Source organism: Anabrus simplex, chromosome 7, assembly GCF_040414725.1.
Source record: "Anabrus simplex isolate iqAnaSimp1 chromosome 7, ASM4041472v1, whole genome shotgun sequence".
Classification (NCBI taxonomy): Eukaryota; Metazoa; Arthropoda; class Insecta; order Orthoptera; family Tettigoniidae; genus Anabrus; species Anabrus simplex.
The window spans coordinates 79,379,409-79,400,856 of NC_090271.1; the positions used below are offsets into that span (position 1 = coordinate 79,379,409).

General features: G+C 39.5%; 1 protein-coding gene across 1 annotated transcript in view; it reads left to right on the forward strand.

Moving 5' to 3' along the window:
- LOC136877702 (synaptogenesis protein syg-1-like) overlaps nucleotides 1-21,448 on the forward strand; it is a 1,066,513-nt gene that overhangs the window by 743,959 nt on the left and 301,106 nt on the right. Inside the window, exon 7 of the mRNA XM_068228708.1 lies at nucleotides 17,639-17,783. Coding sequence (XP_068084809.1) covers nucleotides 17,639-17,783 — 145 coding nt within the window. The remainder of the gene's footprint in view (nucleotides 1-17,638; nucleotides 17,784-21,448) is intronic.

Sequence of the window (21,448 nt, forward strand, 5' to 3'; positions counted from 1 at the left end):
TGGGGATCATTGTAGGCATCTAGGTGTTAACATAAGGTAAGACCTTCATTGGGGTAATCTTAAAAATGGGATTGTAAATAAAGGGTACAGGTCTCTGCTCATGGTTATGAGGGTGTTTAGGGGTTGTAGGAAGGATGTAAAGAAGAGGGCATATAAATCTCTGGTAAGAACCCTACTAGAGTATGGTTGTAGTGTACTGGACCCTCACCAAGATTACTTGATTCAAGAACTGTAAAAATCCAAAGAAAAGTAGCTCGATTTGTTCTGGGCGGTTTCCGACAAAAGAGTAACGTTGCGAAAATGTTCGAAAGTTTGGGCTGGGAATAACTTGGAGAAAGAAGACGAGCTGATTAGTAGATGAATAAATTTGAGCGGCGTCTTTAAAAAAAAGAAAGATCACAATATGAAGATAAAGTTGGAATTCAAGACGACAAATTGAGGCATATATTCATTTATAGGAAGGGGAGTTAGAGATTGGAATAACTTACAAGGGAGATGTTCAATAAATTTCCAGTTTCTTTGAAATTATTTAAGCAAAGGATAGGAAAACAAGATAGGGAACCTGCCACCTGGGCGACTGCCCTAAATGCAGATCAGTATTGATTGATTGAAAGTAGCATAAATACAAACACATGTAAATGCCTAAAACGACACTCTCCATTTATAATCTAATGATACTATATTTTATTAGGTGACATACAAATAAAGCAAAGCAAAGTAATCTCCGCACAGGCCATGAAAGCTCTTGGAGGGGTGGAAGGTAAAAGCTTCGACTATCCGTAACATGGGCACTTGACGGAGTAGAGTGGTTAGCTCTTCGCCCGGCCGCCTTTGCCCCCAGGAATTAATCTGGTACTCATTTTTGGTGAAGTCTGAGTGAACCTCAGGGCCATGTGCACCTCCGGAAGTGGAAATCTGGTTTCTTAAATTTTACGACTTCCTGACGGGGATTCGAACCCACATCCTTCGAGGGGAACCGAGCACGTCTTTATCGCCTCGGTGTGACATACAAATGGTAATGCAAAATATAGCGGGTTTTCAAAATGTTAGTGGAGAATGGCATCGTCTCATTTTCAGTGGCGCCGAGTTCTTTCACGGTGACTATTACTTTCTTGAAAGCTGTTCCCGAGCTTCGAAGAGATGATCTTTTATCACCAATCCCTTTGAGTTCAGGTTATATCTCTCAGTCAAGTGAGGTATGCTTGGATCGTAGATAGCCTTCTTCTCCTCGGCAAGTGAACTGCTTGCTCTTTGTCCTGTTCAACTCGCACCGTTGGGTCTAAAATCAGTTTTCGTTTTTCTTTCCTGTTAGTACAGATTACGTCAGCTCGACGTTTACTGCCGTCTTCCGAAGCAAAGTGCACCTCCTCATAAACTTCCCAGTGCAATTTTCGTAGTGGTGTGGCTATCGAATAGTGCACTTTTTGATACCGAGAGTTTATCAACAATTCGCCTTTAGAATGCCCGCCCCCCCCCCCCCCCCCGTAGCACAAAACCACGTCTCCTGTTCTCCACATCCTGGGTGTCGGTACAATAATTATTTGTATTGGTTCCTTCCAGGTGCTGCTCTCACTGTGGAGATTTTACAGGACATCTCAATGGAATTAGACCACTGGGAGCATAATAAACCTTTCCTAATGTTCACTCACGAATTAATCTTGAAATTTCCCCATAAACTTCAAAGCCTTTCCATTTTTGAGCAAGTTTGTGCCATGCTTCGTAAGATAATTTCATCATCTCATTTCGTATCCAGCGCTCAGACTTTGATGTTGTGTCCAGATATCTCAATCTAATTTCCTGTTATGACTGATGACCTCTGCAGATAGTCAAATGGTCACCATCAATTTGAACAGCCTATGAGCGATGTTGAATTGCTGCATATTTGCTTCCCACTCGGTCTTCATTAAACCCAGCCCACGAACATTCCCCGATGCATTTATCACCAATTTTACCCTTCATAGCTGATCTCAAAAGTTTGTCTCTTATTCTTCTTCTGCCACTTTTTCACACACCTGTGGGATCGCGGGTGCGAACTGCGTCACGCATGGTGATTTGGCTCTGTTTAAGGCCAACCCTATATGGAGGGATGTAATCACTATTGCGTATTTATGTGGTGGTTGGTAGTGTGGTATGTTATATGAATATGAAGAGGAATGTGTTGGAACAAACACGAACATCCAGTCCCCGAGCCAGGTGAGTTAATCAGACGCGATTAAAATCTCCGACCCGGGCAGGAATCGATCCCAGGACCCTCTCAACAGAAGGCTTCAATGTTGATCAAGGAGTTGGACCTAAAACGTTTGTCAATATCATCCCAAAATGTTATGGTATTTTACTAATAATAATAATAATTTCGTGTGGCTATTTCTAGCCGAGTTCAGCCCTTGTAAGGCAGACCCTCCGAAAAGGATGAGTGGTATCTGCCATGTGTAGGTAACTGCGTGTTATTATGGTGGAGGATAGTGCTATGTGTAGTGTGTGAGTTGCAGGGATGTTGGGGACAGCACAAACATCCAGCCCCCGAGCCATTGGAATTAACCAATGAAGGTTAAAATCACCGACCCGCTAGGGAATCGAACCCGAGGGCCTTCTGAACCGAATGCCAGTACGCCGATAATTCAGCCAACGAGTCGGACATGGTATTTTACTTAAGGGGGTACTCTGAAGTGGGTAAACCAAACTTGGCCATAAGTACTGCTTAAATATTTTTAATTTTTTGTCTGATTTCAATAACGGGAAAGTGTCACGAAATTCAGATATGTTTCTAAACTAGTAATAATTTTAGTGTGGTAGAACACAATTTCGTCCTCGAAAGTTACACTAAGGTATTTAATTGTTTCCTGAGTCTATACAGCTTCCAAAATACTTGATTCTGAAGTAATTACTGTTCCCTGCAAGGATGTCCTCATTTAATGTTTATCATTTTGCATTTGGAAGGATTAGTAGAAAGTCCAATACCGGATAAAGTATTCACAACGATATTTATGAGCGACTGAGCAGAGTTTTCGCCCTTTGATACCAAAACAATATCTCAGGAAAAGCCAAAGCTGAAACGTTGTTAATTTCAGACGCGAGTTGGTATCCATTTACTTCACAAATTTTATCGTCTGCTATTTTTAATGGTATCATAAATAGTCATATTCAGCAACACAGGAGAGATGGGAGATCCCTGAGCAACACCTTTCTGAAGCTATATTCTTTCTGTTTTGTTTGTCACATTCTACTCTGATATTATTCGCTGAAATAGGATTAATCAGCTAATCTCTCAAGATGTTAGGTCGGTTTATACAATTAAGACATCATTTAAGATTTTCGTGACCTATGTTATCATAAGATCAAGATCATAAGTTCAACATCAACATCAAGAAATATAACAGAGCAGTTTTTCGTTCAGCGTTTGCGCCCAGGAGGCAGTCATTAATAATTGAGATATTCGCATGCATACCAGGAAGTGTGATATAAACCTCTCTGATGTGCAGAAAATTCGAAGAATACTCGCAATTTATCAGTGGCCTTCTTTAATAATACATTTGATTATTAAAAATATGGAAGTAGTTCTCCAGTTACGGTGGATATATCGTCATTATATACTCCCGCGTGACTAAGAGGATGGTTGCCCAGTCGTACTTCATCTTAGAACAATTATCATCACCACCACCTCGTGACTAAGTATTGTCCTGGCTGTTTTGAATACTTATTGGCATATCATTTACCAAGAGGCATAGTAGTCTTGTTGCTTTCAACTCCTTCAGAGCTCTAACAATAACAACATTTTTAATTTTGTAGTTATTCGAACAACATTCAAAATAAATACAACTTGATCTCCAGATTATCTCTAGATAATTCTGGAAGTATCTTTATATTACTACAGAGGGTACAATATTGTCCACTTAGCTACATATCAGGCTTCTTATGGGAACTCTTACAAATGACATCGACGAAATATCGAATCATCTGTAAAATGACAGTGGGGGGGAACGTTTGACTACCAGTGAACAGTGTGTTACCCGCCTTATTTACAAAGAAATTATTTATTTATTTATTTATTTATTTATTTATTTATTTATTTATTTATTTATTTATTTATTTATTTATTTATTTATTTATTTATTTATTTATTTATTTATTTATTTATTTATTTATTTATTTATTTATTTATTTATTTATTTATTTATTTATTTATTTATTTATTTATTTATTTATTTATTTATTTATTTATTTATTTATTTATTTATTTATTTATTTATTTATTTATTTATTTATTTATTTATTTGACAAACCAAAACAGCGAGATGTCGAATTACGAGTTCCGCAGTGATAAATATGTTTACAACAGAGTAGCACATTGCAAACTTAAAAAAAAAGGAACTGAAAGAACAACGAAAAAATCAGCTAATAACAAAAGTAGCGGAGGAAAATTAAAAGCTAACAGGATAACTGTAGGGAAACAACAATGTTAACAATTTAAAAGTGGCAAAAGAATAGAACGAGGAAAAAATTAAAGATTGAAAGCAAAATTAAGACCTAGGCACAGTAAGGTAAATACATATATGACGTATAAGTAACGGTATAGTACAGTAAAAATTAAGCATTACATTATGCACGATAGAGGGGACAGCAATGAGAAGAGGAAAAAGGAATATGGAGGAAAGGAGCTAGGTTAGGTTAAGGAAGATTCGATTAAAGGAGGCATACGAAGAAAAAACGTCCAAGTTCCTGTCAGAAGAGGAAGGTTGAAATGCGGAATACGAGCGGGTGGGTTTAGCCCGTTCTTGCAAGTTGAGGATCTAGAGGAAAGAAGGCTACAGGTTCAGGAGAATAAAATAAACCATTAACAGCTTTATGTAGGAATCTAAGGTCGGCTACTGTCCTGCGAATAGATAACGGGCGAAGGTTTACGTTAACCAGTATTCAATTGCTGCTCAAGTTGCGACAATCAAATACTCAGTTCTAATAATGGTTCAGAAGAATGACTACGCATTTTAGGTCAAGCAGCCGAAACTTAGGCAGGAAATAAGGAAATTCTTGCACTGATTTGAAGAAATCCTATTAATATAAAAGAAGGAAATGAAAGTGAAACTGACATTTTTGGTCCATAATGGTGAAGGTCCACCCTTCAATGAAAATTTCCAAATCATAAATCACGTGTAGTTCCCTAGTTCCTCACATTGTACTCAGATTCATCATCCGGGACACGGGAATGCTACCCTGACAATACAACGAAGCCATGAGATGTACCACATAAAACCTGGCTTTGGAGACTGCTAGTCAAATTCATCACCACAGACATGGTATTTTGGTCGCGAATTTTGTATCATGCATGTAACTAAACTTGACATGTGTTTAACGATAAACATAACTGCCTATGACGTGGAAATGGTGCGACAAGTGATGTGACACAGTGCATTAAACCACCTCACCAAAGTATATATGTAAACTAACTGAAATTTTAGCAATACTGAATTTGGATTGAGATCAACTGGGATAGAATTGGGACGGATTTGCCATGACCTGTATGTTTAATTAAAATAAGAAACCACGCAACATTAATTTTTGGGTGGCTGAGAGATAAGCATTCTCGGAATTTATCTCTCGAATCTCGTACTCTGCTTCAGGCAGTGTAAACCATGTCCACGGCCCTCAAACGAGTCTCAAAGTCGTGATAAGGAGTGGAATCGAACTCTGGTCAGCGAGGATAACAGTTCATTTCAGGATCATAGTGATAAGACAAATAAGTCCAACTTATTTGCTGAATGAACGTGAAACTGATATTTTTTGTCCATAATGATGCAGGTCGACCCTTAAATGAAATTTTCCAAATCATAAATTACGTTTCCCTAGTTCCTCACTTTGTACTCATACTCATCAGCCGGGACACGGGAATGCTATACTCACAATACAACGAAGCCATGAGATGTACCCAGGTTCGATTCCCGGCCTGGTCGGGGATTTTAATCGCTTCTGATTAATTCTTCTGGCTCAGGGACTGGGTAAATATTTGTCCATCCCAACACTCTCCTCATCATATTCAGACAACATACCACACTACCAACCACGAGAGAAACACGCAATAGTGATTACACCCCTCCATATAGCGTTGGCGTCAGGGAGGGCATCCGACCATAAAACTGGGCCAAATCAACATGTTCGACGCAGTTCGCACCCGCGATCCCGCAGGTGTGAGAAACAGCGGTAGCGAAAGAAGAAGAAGTGATAAGAGAAATAAATTACGGCTGTGGACTGTAACACCTGGATAGTATCATGAAATAAGACATAGAAATACTAAATTTGGATTTTGAAATCTGTTTAAAAGTTGCTTTACTCGCACCGACACAAATAGGTCTTATGGTAACGATGGGATAGGAAAGGATTAGAAGTGGTAAGGAATCGGTCTTGGTCTTAATTTACAGCCTCATCATTTGCCGGGTGTGAAAATGGGAAACTACGGAAAACCATCCTCTGGGCTGCTAACAGTAGGGTTCGATCCCACTGCCTCCCGAATGCAAGCTCACAGCTGCGTACCCCTAACCAAACGGCTAACTCATTCGGTGAAATCTATTTGAACCGTACTCATATTAGTCACGACAAAATGTAAAAGGGTGAGGATTAAAATGAGTTCGATAACTACAGCCTCGTGTCGACCTAGGCATATTATTATTATTATTATTATTATTATTATTATTATTATTATTTCGGGGTTCCCGTGGCTGACAGAGGAATAGGAAGTGCCTGGGTTGAATGGCTGGACAGGGGATTACTTAGAGCAACTTTTAGAATAACAAATTTAGAAATTTTATTTCCATTCTTAAAATTGAGAGATGACTAGTACAACAAAGAACAATTGAAAATGTTATCAACGAGCTGGTCAGATCTAACAATGCCTTAGACTTAGAAGTCCTAAATCAGGTACAAAATAATTTGGGAAGAAGTCTCAGTCGCTAAATTACAGTAAATGAAATGGCGTATGGCTTTTAATGTCGGGACTGTCCGAGGACATGTTCGGCTCGCCAGGTGCAGGTCTTTTGATTTGACGCCCTCAGGCGATCTGCGCGTCGTGATGAGGATGAAATGACGATGAAGGCGACACATACACCCAGCCCCAGTACCAGCGAATTTAACCAATGATGGTTAAAATTCCCGACCATGACGGGAATTGAACCCGGAACCCCTGTGACCAAAGGCCAGCACGCTAACCATTTAGCAATGGAACCGGACAGAGCATACCGTAATTGCTCGTGACAGATACTATATTGTGGAAGAGCATACAGTAGCTTGCTTCGAACAAGTACAATTTATAGGAATCTCATCTGCAAAATTACAAGCGTCTAGCCTCAAACAGACCATCAGTTGCTATCGACAGACTTAATTACACTAGGCAACCCATAGGGTGACTCCACTTCAGAGTGTTTATACATTGTTGCGGCATGGTGGGCTTATCAATTGCAATAAATGTAATTACTGTTCTCAAATGGAAACCAAATTAAGACACAGTTACCCTAAAAATAATACACAATAAACAAAGGCATAATTGCCCATACTACCAGGCATTAAGAATAAAATGGAAATGTTAGACATAACAGGCCATCAACAAAAGGTAAGAAGGCGAAACAGCAGCACTCCTTATAGGAATTTCTGGAAGGGCGAGAACCTAAGTGGTCTTAAGGTCCAATGACACAGAAACGAATCCCATACTAAAAAGGGTGACTAAAGGAAGAACATTTGAAGCCGAATCACGATGTTCAAAATTTAAGTGTCGAAAACTTTAGTCATCCAACTCGAAAGATGAATGGAAGACAACTGAGAGGCACCACTCGTTTTCCCTTACGTTACATATTTTTCAGTAGGAAACAGAACTAGAGTTTGAAGACTGCGCAGAAGGTCCTTCATTTCAACCACCAAAATACAAAATTACTTTAAGAAATGGCTGAAATCTTCCCCTCGATCTACCCGCAGGCACGATCACATGTTAGGTAAATTCTGACATTACCTTCTTCAAGCAGGCCGTGCCCCTGCCTCCCTAGACTTCCATGGCCTCCGTCAAGTCGCACTCTCAAGCACTAGAGCAATTCAGACAAGACGGCCCTAAAGTGCCCTCCTTATATAGTTACGTAGGGGAAAGTTCCAGATTAAATTAATCTACAATATACTGATAGGCTGAATTTCCATACACACCCACGGTTTGATTGGCAAGAGAAGATAGTTACAAGCATGTGATTGGTAGATTACGATAGAGTAGGAAGCAGTTGAAGTGTTGACAACTTCGGTACATTAAAAACAATCCTCACAACTCACAAAACAAAAAACTATCGCAATTATATCAGCTGACTAAAACGTTCGATAAATCAATTTTAAGCAATGTAAATCGATATTTTTGGTCTTACTAGCATAACAGATCGATTGTAAGCTAATTAAAAACGGTACAATGCAATTATCGATATAAAAATATTATATATAATTTGTTGAGGATACGAGATGAAAGCAATAATCAAAATGTCTTACTTCTCAAAAATAAAAAATGAGGGGACATTAGTAGAAATCATGAAAAAAGCGCGGAGACTATATTCAATATCGAAAATACGGACTTGTCCGCATAAATGGGGGCGGGTGGTAACCCTACCTACAAGTATTGAAGGAGTCATAGAAAACAAACCCATTACGTTTCTTGCCGGAGAAACAATAGCAGTTTTACAAACAATTAAACACAACAAACTAACGTAAATTGAAATGTGAGATGCGGCATGCCTCAGAACTACCACCACAAAGAACAAAGGCAAAGCTGTGCACACTAACAAATAGTTATATTCAAATGTGGACTCCCTCCGAAGAAAAACGCAGGCAGTATCAACATAAAATGGCAGCGAAAAGAACATTCTTTGGGGCACTGTATGTCCTAGGTTTCCATTCCAGGGTTAAAAAAAGGATTGGGAACGAATATGTCGGAAAGCTGAAGATATTCGCTTCTAACAGTATTCTGAATAATGATTTACCTTGGCTGTTCTCGAAGTGGGCCAGGCTATTATCGCGAGCACTGTTCACCTGTTGATCTATCCCGTCACCTGCTGCTGATGTGACTACTCATGATAGATTGCCTGATTGGTTCCACTGTAGATAGAGAGCTATGCTCGATTGGGGGTAGCAGCTAATTGTTGGCACACTACTTGATTGTTTTCAATCAAAATACCTATTGATGGCCATCACAAGAGCACCCTGGAGTTCCTATATTCCAGCTGTTAATGTATTTGGGAGAGGAAATGCTTTAATTAGTAAGTTTGAATGAGAGTGTAATTAAAAAATGAATCATCTGAAGTATATATCATAGCCATAGAAGCAGTGTAAATACTAACTTGGTTCATTATATTCTTTTTTAATTGGAAAGGTTTTGCAGTATGATACAACTTTTCCTGTTTAATAGGAAGTGGAATTGCCTACATTTACAATGAGAAATTATGCCTCATATAGGGAACATTTTCTCAAAAACCACTGTAGCCACAGATCTAAGATTCTCATTATAATGTTATTGGCTTTACGTCTAACTACAATTTTACGGTTTTCGGAGACGCCGATGTGCCGTAATTTAGTCCCGCAGGAGTTCATTTGCGTGCCAGTAAATCTACCGACTAAAATGCCCCCATCAGAAGAAGTTGAGAACCTTATTTGCAACGAAAAGAGGAAAGGCGAACACCTAAGTTTATTACTGGAACAGAGTTCACGATACTAAACCTGTGAAACAAGCCTACATTTATAAATAAAAATCGTAGGTAGGTAATAGACATTACACTAAGCACTACGAATATTGCAAACTTTATTAAAGCCTGGAATTTGTTGGAGGAACCATCATTGGCAGACTACCACACATCCAATTTGCAATAGATGCGAGACTATGTGGGACTGAGATGTGCAGAGACCCAAAAAGAACTAACTCGGATAGATAGAGAGAAGGTCTAGGGAAGGCTGTACAAAAAAAAATCCAACTAACTTGAGAGGACAGGAACGATTGGATGAGGCAGTGGAACTATTAGAAGAGGCCATTCCATGACAACTGTCCTCTCAAAGAAAAGAAAAACACCATAAATGTAAGGTGATGGAACAACGAAGTAGCCAAAATGAAAAAGGAGGTTAGGATGGTGTACAGAATATCATACAGAAATGGTATGTGGGACGTATATCATAGGAAACTTACTGAGTATAACTTAGAGATACGGAAATCAAAAAGAAAATCTTGGAGACTGTTCTGTGAGAAAGTGAAATCACACACTGAAACACCAAGGCTCCAGAAGGTTCTGAAAACAACCCACATAAATCTGGTAGGGACACTGGAGATACCAGATGGGTCGTTTACTCAGGCGGAGAAGTACACGCTGGAGATGCTAATGGCGTATCACTTACCTGAGGCTGAGGAGATGACAGAAGAAGAAACGGTTGGAACAGAGACCGGAGCTCGCAGAGCAGACTGGAGCTGTGCCAACATAATAATAAAACACAACCATGTAAAATGGTTAATCGACGCGTTTTACCCTATAAAGACTCCGGAGCCAGATGCGATACTTCCGATACTCCTACAGGAAGGACGGGAGATACTCGTCAGTGCCCTGACGGACCTCTTTAGAGGTAGTCTAGCTTTAGGGTACGTGGCTAAATCGTGGTCAGAAGCAAAAGCAGTATTTATACCTAAGTCTGGAAGGGGAAACTATGCCCAAGCCAAACCATACAGACCATTATGTTTAACCTCCTTCATGCTGAAAGCAATGGAGAAAATTCTGGATAAATATATCAGAAGAACGGTGCAAATGAACTCAACGGTACATGAAAATCAGTTTGCATATAGACCTGGCAGATCCACTGAAGTAGCACTCCACGAGTTGGTTTGTAAATTAGAGGAAAGGCTAGAATATAAAAAAATTGCACTGGTGGCATTTCTAGTTATATAAGTAGCCTTCATCAATGCAACTTATGACTATATGATCAAAGCATTGGAAAAGAGCAAGGTAAGTAAAACCGTTGTCAAATGTAACAAATCCATGTTAGACGGAAGGAAGATAAAAGCAACCCTGTTTGAAGAAACGCTGACGGTTAGGGCCACCCGAGGCTGTGCTCAGGGAGGAGCTATTTCGCCTCTGCTGTGGAATCTCGTGGTGAACAAAATCATAGCTATGCTCAACGAACAAGGTTTTTATACACAATGATACGCAGATGACCTTGTGATTGTGGTACGAGGTAAGGTGATGAGTGTTATACAGGACCACATGCAAAGATCACTCAACCTTGTGGAGAACTGGTGTCGGGAAGAACAACTATCAGTCAACGTGAACAAAAAAACTCTAATCCCTTTTACAAGAAGGAGAAAATTAGAGGGAAAGAGATCGCGGAAGCTCTTTGGGCAAGATAAATATATATGGAAGAACAGGCACTGCACCTAGGTGTAGTGTTAGATAAAAATCTAACCTGAAATCCACATATAAAGAAACATAACCCGGGCCAAGAACTTGCTGTATGCATGTAAAAGAGCCGTTGGGAAGACATGGGGTCTAAGACCGTCAGTAATAATGTGGATATACACAATGATCATTAGACCGTTAATGGCCTATGCTGAAATCATCTGGTGGCAGAAAGTATGCCAAGGAAAAGTCGGCAGTAGATTGGATAGCCTACAGAGAATGGCATACTTAGCCATAACTGGGGCTATGAGAACTACGCCGACAGAAGCCTTGAATATTTTACTAGACATCCCATCACAATGCAATTTCATAAAAGGACAGGCTAGAATGAGTTCATATAGATTGGCAAAAGCAGAGTGCTGGAATGCACAAAGACCCAATCTAGGACACTGTGAAATTAACAGAGTAATAACAGAGGAAGTTCTACACATGCCTTCTGATCATATAGTACCAAAATACAATTTTGAGAAACCGTTTGAGACCCAGATAACAAAAAACGAAGACTGGTATATCAACAAATGGAATACTGGAAAAGAAGATTTAGTGTGGTGGACTGATGGCTCAAAGACTGTGGATGGCACAGGAGGAGGGATCAACGGGGGAAGACCTGAAAGATCAATCCAGATTAGCCTGGGCAAACACACTACAGTCTTTCAAGCTGAAATTGTAGCTATCACAGCATGTCTTCATGGAAATCTGAAAATGAACTATAGGAATTAGAACATTTTCATTTTTACGGACAGCCAAGCGGCCATTAAGGCACTAGAGGTAGTCCGGATAATATCCAGAATTGTCTGGTATTGCCACTCGCTTGTCCTGAAGCTCTCAAAGTACAACATTGTCAAAATTGTATGGATACCAGGGCATGCATATATAGAAGGAAATGAAAATGCAGATAAACTGGCAAGGAAAGGGGCAGAAACACATTTTGTAGGCCCAGAACCTGTATGCGGGATTTCCTATGGACAAGCCGGACACTACATGGGGAAAATGAGTACAAAAGAAACAAAGGGAAAATTGGAAAAATACTCCAGGATGCAGGCTTGCAAAGGAACTGATAGAAGGACCAAACAAAAAGCATTCTGAAGAACTGTTGAAACTCAGCATAGAAAATGTAAGGTGGGTAGTATGACTGTAGACAGTACACTGCCATCTGAAAAAACATCTATATAGAAATGGAGTAATAAGAGACAACATATGTAGGAAATGCAATAAAGCAGAGGAATCAGATGAACACATACTTTTCGAATATGAGGCGCTGGGTAGAATCAGACTCTCCCCTCTAGGAGAACCAGGTGAAGAAAGAGAAAAAATCCAAGAAGACCCAATAATAACAACATGCAGCTTTGTGAAGGGAGCAGGTATATCTAGGTGGGAATGAAGAAAAAACATGGTAGGAAAAGATCTTAGAGGTCGAATCTAATTAGGAACTAATATTTAGGGGCCCCATGAAGAAAAGGAAAAGGATAAATCTACCGACACAAGGCTGACCTTCAAGTACCACCGGACTGATCCAGGATCGAACCTGCCACGTTGAAGTCAGAAGGCCAGCACCTCAACCGTCTGAGCCACTCAGCCCTGCAAAATATTTTTACATTGTATGCAAACATACAGTATATGTTGTTTGTATAGAAACAAAAAAAATTATGACTGCTATTCTTGAGTGAAATTTTTGCGGGTATTATTTTTCAACATTTTTGAACATTTATCCCTCCCTGTAAAACCCTCATTAGGGTAGATTTTGAAATAAAACTGTTTCAGTACATCTAGAAGAATAGAATCACTAGAATCTGAGAAAATGTTCCTTGAATATGAAAATTTTAAAATAACTGAAAACTGAGCTCAAAGTTGAAATATCTCTGCTGCATAATATCCACTCCCTTCGTCATCTCCAAAGGTATCCTCCAGGCTTCTCTTGGCACTTCTCTGGCTAAATATTTATTTGCACTGTCTGTATCTCTGAGTCTGAGCTTATACGAAGCTAGCATATCATCAACTGTTTCAGAACCAGCATGTAACCCTAACTTTTCAAGAACGTGACACTTGGTAATATTCCCTTGGTTGTGTGTCTCATTTTAAAGAAGAACCTTTATAGAACAAATTAAACAAATTAAGAAAAATACAGAAACTTGAATTTTTTGTAGATTTCATTTCCCCGTAAAGAAGATTAACTTATCTTAATGAAGTCGTCACTACTCTGCACTCTAGCATTCTATTTTAATTAATTTGTTCCTTTCCGGTATAGTTCTGCTGCAATACGTTTTCATTTTCAGATAGTTTTTACATTTATTTACTCAAAAATAGTTTCGGCACATAGAAGAACCTAACAAGTTAAGTGAGGCGAAACTAAAAAAAAGATGGCTTAAGATATCACCAAAAGAAAGGCAGTAACAATTGTCACTATTGTCACAATTTGGCCCCAGAATGGATACAAGAAAATAATATTCAGTTGTACTTTTTACAATATACCGAAGGAAAGAATGTTCTTACACCAATTCAATCATTTTATCTGTTCTGGCTACAACATTTTTCAAGCAAAAGTATATTTATGGTTAATAAGGATTATTTCGCTTTCAGCATTTTGTAATTCCGCTGTTGGGCACAGAATAATACAAGGCCAGAAAGTTTTGGAGTTCTTCCCCTTCACCTCTGAGTACAGAAATTTACTCCAGTCCTGGAATGCAGATCTTTTTATATTCACCGAAATAACACATTAAAAGTGCTGAAAAGGAGTCCCTTTCTGTCAAGACGTCATTGTCCCTAAGGATTGCGAAACTGATCTTAACTGAAGGTGGACCTAATTCCTTTCGTGTTTATCCATTCTCTTTCATCTTGGTTGTAACACCTTGCTTTACTGAAAATATGTTTGTGAACTATGAACTGAAATTACCTTATGTCTGAGAGCTTGTTTCCTACCGTTAAAATTAGCCAAAAATGAAGAGTTGGAGGCACCAAGTATAGATTTGTCAATCGATGTTCTCAAACATCTGGTGGCCGTAGATGGCATCAAATGTAGAACTTTGGAGTGTAAACAATAACTATTCACTAAGTTCACAGGCCGAAGAGAGTAATTGGTAATGGATCGCGCATATTCTTAAGAAGGCAAGACGGAGCCGTAGAGAACGCCATGATGGACTGGGACTCACAAGGTGCGAGGAAGCGAAACCGTCCCTAGAAAAATCAGAAAAATTAGACCATACAGTTTGGAAAGAACTGGGGTAAAGTGAACTGGCTGGCCAAAAAATGTACCAGATGAAAGAATTTCACCAAAGCTCTCCGTAGTGCGGGGAGTGATTGAAAGACTCTGAAGGTTTACTATTCTTTGAAATGGTCTATCGCAGTTTCCCTTCTCAACTTAAAAGAATAATAATAAGATCATACCTTCCTTAATGCCACCGTCATTTCATTTGAAATTCTAATCTTCGATAATACACAAACACATACGAGATCAGAAATCCGCGCAGTTAGGGTCGTGTACCTGTCAGCTAACATTCAGAAGATTGTGAGTTCTATTCCCACCGTTGGCAGCTCTGAATATGGTATTCCGCGGTTTCCTTTTTCTACACCAGGCTGTACCTTAGTTAAGGACACAGCTGCTACCTTCCCAATCCTAACCTCTCCCATCCTTGCGTCGCCGAAAAACTTTCGATGTGTTAATGCGACCTTAAACCAGTAGCAAAAAAAATTACCCGGGCTTTATTCATAAATTATTGTCCACGCATGCACAGAAATGGTGCCCCGAGTTAAACAATCAGCACTTCCCCACTCCAGTATTGAAAAGGAGGGGGATGTGAAGGGGTTGTGTTGAAGGCCACATCAGTCCCGAAAAGGAGGGGAAGGGATTGAACGGGCATAATAGTGCTGAAAGCGCAATATATGTATTACTATACATCCAGCACTGTGCCCATTTCAATCACCTGCAGCAATGCCCTTAGCGAGAAGGTGGGAGGATCATGCTTTGTTTATATCGGGACACAATTTCTGTGCATGCGTGTACAACACATTGTTTCGAAGGTGTTAGCTTGCATCATATAGCGTATAATATTATTTATATACATTTATTATATATTCATTTTCAGTTCGCAGAACCAAGAAAGGCACATTCGATCAAACCGTCATATCAGAATGCGTAAATCATTGTAGAGCAATGGTATGATTAGGGCCATAGAACAGATGTCCATCACGTGAGGCAGTCACGCCCTGTGGAAACAATATACGATGCGAGAAAAGAGAACTGCTACTACATGGTTGAATGTGTTTGCTCGCCGTTCGTGTGCACATATGGCTTCAGTATGGCTCGTTGACGAATGCGATATCCATACCAGCATGTCTCTAATTTTGATACTTTAATTTCGGAAGTATTGAGATGTATTAAAACTGCGGGTTATTTTTCTGGATCGTTGTTGCTCGTATTGGACGGAATGTGGCCATAGTTAATCATGTAGAGGAAGGACTACATCTCAATGACTCATCTCATTGCAGGACCTGAGGATAGAAATGGCACTTTCGGGTCAATCAGGCGTATCAAATACAACAACGTGTTGTATTCAAGAAAAACTTCTCTAGCAATAAAAGTATGATGTTCTGACAGTGATAACAATAGTCTTTTAGTAACCTGAGATATTATTTGTTAGATTCCTGTCGATGTTTAATAAACTTTGTATAGAAATTATCAGTTCCCAAGGAGGGGATTAGATATTTTTCCACCAATAGAGCATGTCAAAAAACAGATCAGATGTAAGGCTTTTCAGGCGTTTGCTCTATTAACCAGCGTTTCGTTTTAGGTCTGACACTAAACTCATCAGAGTACCGGGCGAGTTGGCCGTGCGCGTAGAGGCGCGCGGCTGTGAGCTTGCATCCGGGAGATAGTAGGTTCGAATCCCACTATCGGCAGCCCTGAAAATGGTTTTCCGTGGTTTCCCATTTTCACACCAGGCAAATGCTGGGGCTGTACCTTAATTTAGGCCACGGCCGCTTCCTTCCAACTCCTAGGCCATTCCTATCCCATCGTCGCCATAAGACCTATCTGTGTCGGTGCGACGTAAAGCCCCTAGCAAAAAAACTCATCAGAGTGGGATGTGTCAGACCCCACTCACTGACGCTGGGGTGTATGCAGGTGAACTTATAACGGAATATGTTTGTTAAATTGAACTTAAGTGGCTATACAATAGTGAAATGATTCTTGTTTGTTTGCTCTATTGAACTTTGTGGTTGTATAATTGTGAGCTAATACTAGTTTGTTTGTTTTGTTCAACTTAATTGGTTTTACAATTGTGAGACAATTCTAGGTTGTTTGTTCTATTGAACTTACGTGGCTGTACACTTGTGAAATAATTCTAGTGTGTTTGCTCTATTGAACTTTCTGGTTGTACAATTGTGAGCAAATCCTAGTTTGTTTGTTTTGTTGAACTTAATAGGTTTTACAATATTGTGAGACAATTTTAGTTTGTTTTCTCTATTGAATTTAAGTGGTTGTACAATTTTGAGATATTTCTCCTTTGTTTGTTTGTTTGTTTGTTTGTTTGTTTGTTTGTTTGTTTGTTTTTGTTTGTTTGTTTTTGTTTGTTCTATTGAACTTAAGTGGATGTACAATTGTGAAATAATTATCGTTTGTTTGTTCTATTGAACTCAAGTGGTTGTACAATTGGGAGATAATTCTAGTTTGTTTGATCTATTGAACTTGTGGTTGTACAATTGTGAAATAATTCTCGTTTGTTTGTTCTATTGAACTCAAGTGGTTGTACAATTGGGAGATAATTCTAGTTTGTTTGCTCTATTGAACTTGTGGTTGTACAATTGTGAAATAATTCTAGTGTGTTTGCTCTATTGAACTTTCTGGTTGTACAATTGTGAGCAAATCCTAGTTTGTTTGTTTTGTTGAACTTAATAGGTTTTACAATATTGTGAGACAATTTTAGTTTGTTTTCTCTATTGAATTTAAGTGGTTGTACAATTTTGAGATATTTCTCCTTTGTTTGTTTGTTTGTTTGTTTGTTTGTTTGTTTGTTTGTTTGTTTGTTTGTTTTTGTTTGTTTGTTTTTGTTTGTTCTATTGAACTCAAGTGGTTGTACAATTGGGAGATAATTCTAGTTTGTTTGCTCTATTGAACTTGTGGTTGTACAATTGTGAAATAATTCTAGTTTGTTTGTTCTATTGAACTTAAATGGTTGTACAATTGTGAGATAATTCCCGTTTGCTCCCAGGTGTCGGCGGATGGAAATGTCACCGTGTCAACACTCACCTTCACACCCACTTCCAAGGATAATGACAAGGTTCTCACTTGTCGAGCTGAGAACCCGCAGGTCCGCGCTGGTGTTGAGGAGGACACGTGGAGGTTAAATGTCTTCTGTGAGTACATCATATACTTCTCTATCTATTCGCCGTCTCTTATTCCCTTCCATTAAATTATTAAACTTTAGTATTCAATTTGAATGCACGCGGCAGGTGTACCCTCGCGGTACAATTATTATTATTATTATTATTATTATTATTATTATTATTATTATTATTATTATTATTATTATTATTATTATTGTTATTGTTATTATTATTATTATTATTATTATTATTATTATTATTATTATTATTATTATTATTATTATTATTATACCAAGATCCATATCAGAAGAGATATAGTGTTTACAGTGCATTATGTATTTGGATATGGGCTTGACGCAACCACCTACCATACCAGTCTCACCTTTGGTTTCGGCAGTAAGAGAATGCGGATTTATGACCAATAGAAAGAACCCCATTCCTGATGGAGTCCATCCCTAAGGTGAATGGTGAAAAACAATGATTCGCAGAGTCTGTTGGTTTGTGTATTTCTGGGGTAGGAAAACAACGGAAAACTGCATCATTCCTCGTTATCCTTCAACGGCTCCCCCGGATGTCGTACCAAAGGGCCCTTAACCGAGTCCCGGCATTGCTTCCAATTACTTGTGACAGGGTCCTCACTTTCATCTATTCTATCTGACCTCACCTTCCTTGGTCAACTCGTGTTAATTTCCGACCTCTACGGTATTAAGTCACGAGGCCTAGCGAGTCTTTCATTTTCATGGCCTTCGTGGCTATTACCTTTCTTTGTTGGCCGAGACCTTCATTTTACGAAGTGTCAGCCCCCTCCAGTTTTTCCTATGATTAATATTAGTAGAGGATGGTTGTCTAGTTTTACTTCCTCTTAAAACAACAATCACCACAGCGAACTTCCTTCGACGGCTCTTCAGTGTCGCTTGGCGTTTATGTTGCAGTTGATGATAAAACTAATGAAATCCGACCATGGTACAGCTGAGGACCTACATATTTACATTAAGCAATTATCATGTTATTAATGCTCTCTTCCGTATCCGATTAGCACATCTGCCTCTCTCTCTCTCTCTCTCTCTCTCTCTATCTATCTATCTATCTCTGATGCGTAAAATGATAAACAAAAATACTCATTTCACGAGTCAGAAAATTAAACCGAACGCGGCTAAAATCATCGGCTTGTCCGGAAATCCAACTTGGACCCCTGGTCCGAAGACCACTATACCGACCAGTTAACCGAACTAGAACCCTTATCTTTAAAAAAAAATTACAGTTAGCTTTACGCCACACCGACACAGGTAAGTCTCATGGCGACGATGGGATAGAAAAGGGCTGGAGTGGAAAATAAGCAACCGTGGCCTTAATTAATGTACAGCCCCACCATTTACCTGGTATGAAAATGGGAAACCACAGAAAACCACCTTCAGGGCTCCTGACATTGCGGTTCGAACCCACTATCTCTCGCATAGCCGCTTGCTCGGTTCAAAACATTAAAATTCATGTCTAATATTATAAATTAATATATTTTTCTCTTTTGTTACATCACCTGCACAACTTTTGAGGCATTGTATATAGCTAGAATTACACTAGTCTGTGTAATGATTGAATGTAGAATGCCATGATGGCCCCGATGTGAACATTATTCCTTCCCCGCTCAATTGCTATTGCAATCATAGATCTGTTAGCAATTGTAGTTAAACCATTATAGTGGCACGCGTAATACAACACCCCGCTAAGCTGTAAGCAGTCTGTAGTTGCAAAATATATTAGTAGCGTCCGTTCCGATGACCTACATACTACTACACTCCATTTATCTTCACGCAAATGCCATACAGATTACTGCAAACTCAAAATAGGGCTTGTGGACAAACATTTTGTCCCGCTCCGGGCATGTCATGCCAAGGTGAAGCGTGCTGTCTCACACGCAAACGTATTTCACTTTTCTTTCTTCAAGCTTTCAAGTCACAAGAAAAATGACATTTATAGGCCTAACGTGTCGATTATCATGTCTGTAAGCTGTCACCTTTCATGTAATGCCAAGTCATGTCAAAGAGACATAGTATTAAATCCCTTTCAGTAATTTATAATATACAATGCAGAACTTGACTGATATTGCCACGGAAAAGAGAATACACGGCGCCAGTCTTCGTGCAAACGTCAGTATGGCACGACTTGTCTCTATAGAACGAATTCTATAACAGAAGAGACCGCAGTATATATCCTTGCCAAGGTCGTTAAGAAAAGAAAAAAAGATGAAAACGAACTTAGGAAACAAAGTGCATAAACATTGACTTCAGTCAGTCACCGAAACATTCAAGAGTAATCTATATTTTATACCGGGTGGTCGATCAGCCCCTAGCGATCCATTTGTATGCATCCCTTCACATTTACTACAATTCTGAAAGACATCGGTCCCTCTCCCTAAACCAGGGTAATATTACGGGACTACGGACTAGAAGATAGCAGGAATCGTGATCGCCATTATTAATTCATTATGGGTACAGCGAATGAACCCGTAAAACGAGTACAGATACGCAGAATCCGTACTTTAAAGCAGGAGGTGAACGCACAGACCGGGAGCACGATACTGTATACGCTGGTAAGTACCTCATATACTGTCCCGCTTGCCATGTGAGCTACTGCGACACTTGACCTACGGTGCCCAATTCCCAGCCTATACAGTACCGTGCTCCCGGTCTGTGCGTCCACCTCCTGTTTCAAAGTACGTGTTCTGCGTATCTGTACTCGTTACACGGGTTCATTCGAAGTACCCATAATGCATTAACAGTGGACGGGGACGTAAAGAGCACAACCCTTGGTGTCATTCGACAGGAGTAGGCTATGTGCCGGCACCGGGTTTCACCCTCGCCCTATAACATCATCCCACATCCTGAGGCATTTCTTTTTTTTTAATGTCCACACCGAATCCAGTTATAAGTGAAACTCTGCAATGACTTACATTAGCGCTCGTAGTGAGGGTAAAAGGCAAAACTGCTAATCTAGACTGGATAACGATGATTAATGAAACGGGTGTAATATTTAGAAATAAATAAAGAATATATTCTCATATTTTATTATATTTTAATTACCTAAAATTCGTAACTCATATCCCTAGGATGTTTTACACATTGAGTTGCTTGCCTGAACTGTGGATTTTTTCTCATAATGCATATGCTGCGAATATTTATGGCCAAAAAATTGTGCTAAATCAGCGAACATTTTTTTCGACATAGGTCTTGATAAGTGGAGCTATCTTGTAACATGGCATGAGAATGTTCTGTGTGGATCAGCTGCCATATTGCTGGACGCAGATCATGACGCTACATATTTCTTTCGATTTATCGGAACACTTTACGAGTATTTCCCCTGTGGATGCTTGTCTTAAGGGGCTACTGAGAGGGGAATAAACAAATAATCTGTACTCGCCCTTCGTATGAAGCACAGGTAATTTGCTACTCCAAAACCACATGGCACTATAGCCCTTCAAGGGCCTCGGCCTCCAAGCGACCGCTACTCAGCCCGAAGGCCTGCAGACTGCGAGGTGTCGTGTGGTCAGCACGACGAATCCTCTCGGCCGTTATTCATGGCTTTCGAGACCGGGGCCGCTATCTCACCGTCAGATAGCTCCTAAATTCTAATCACGTAGGCTGAGTGGACCTCGAACCAGCCCTCAGGTCCAGGTAAAAATCCCCGACCTGGCCAGGAAT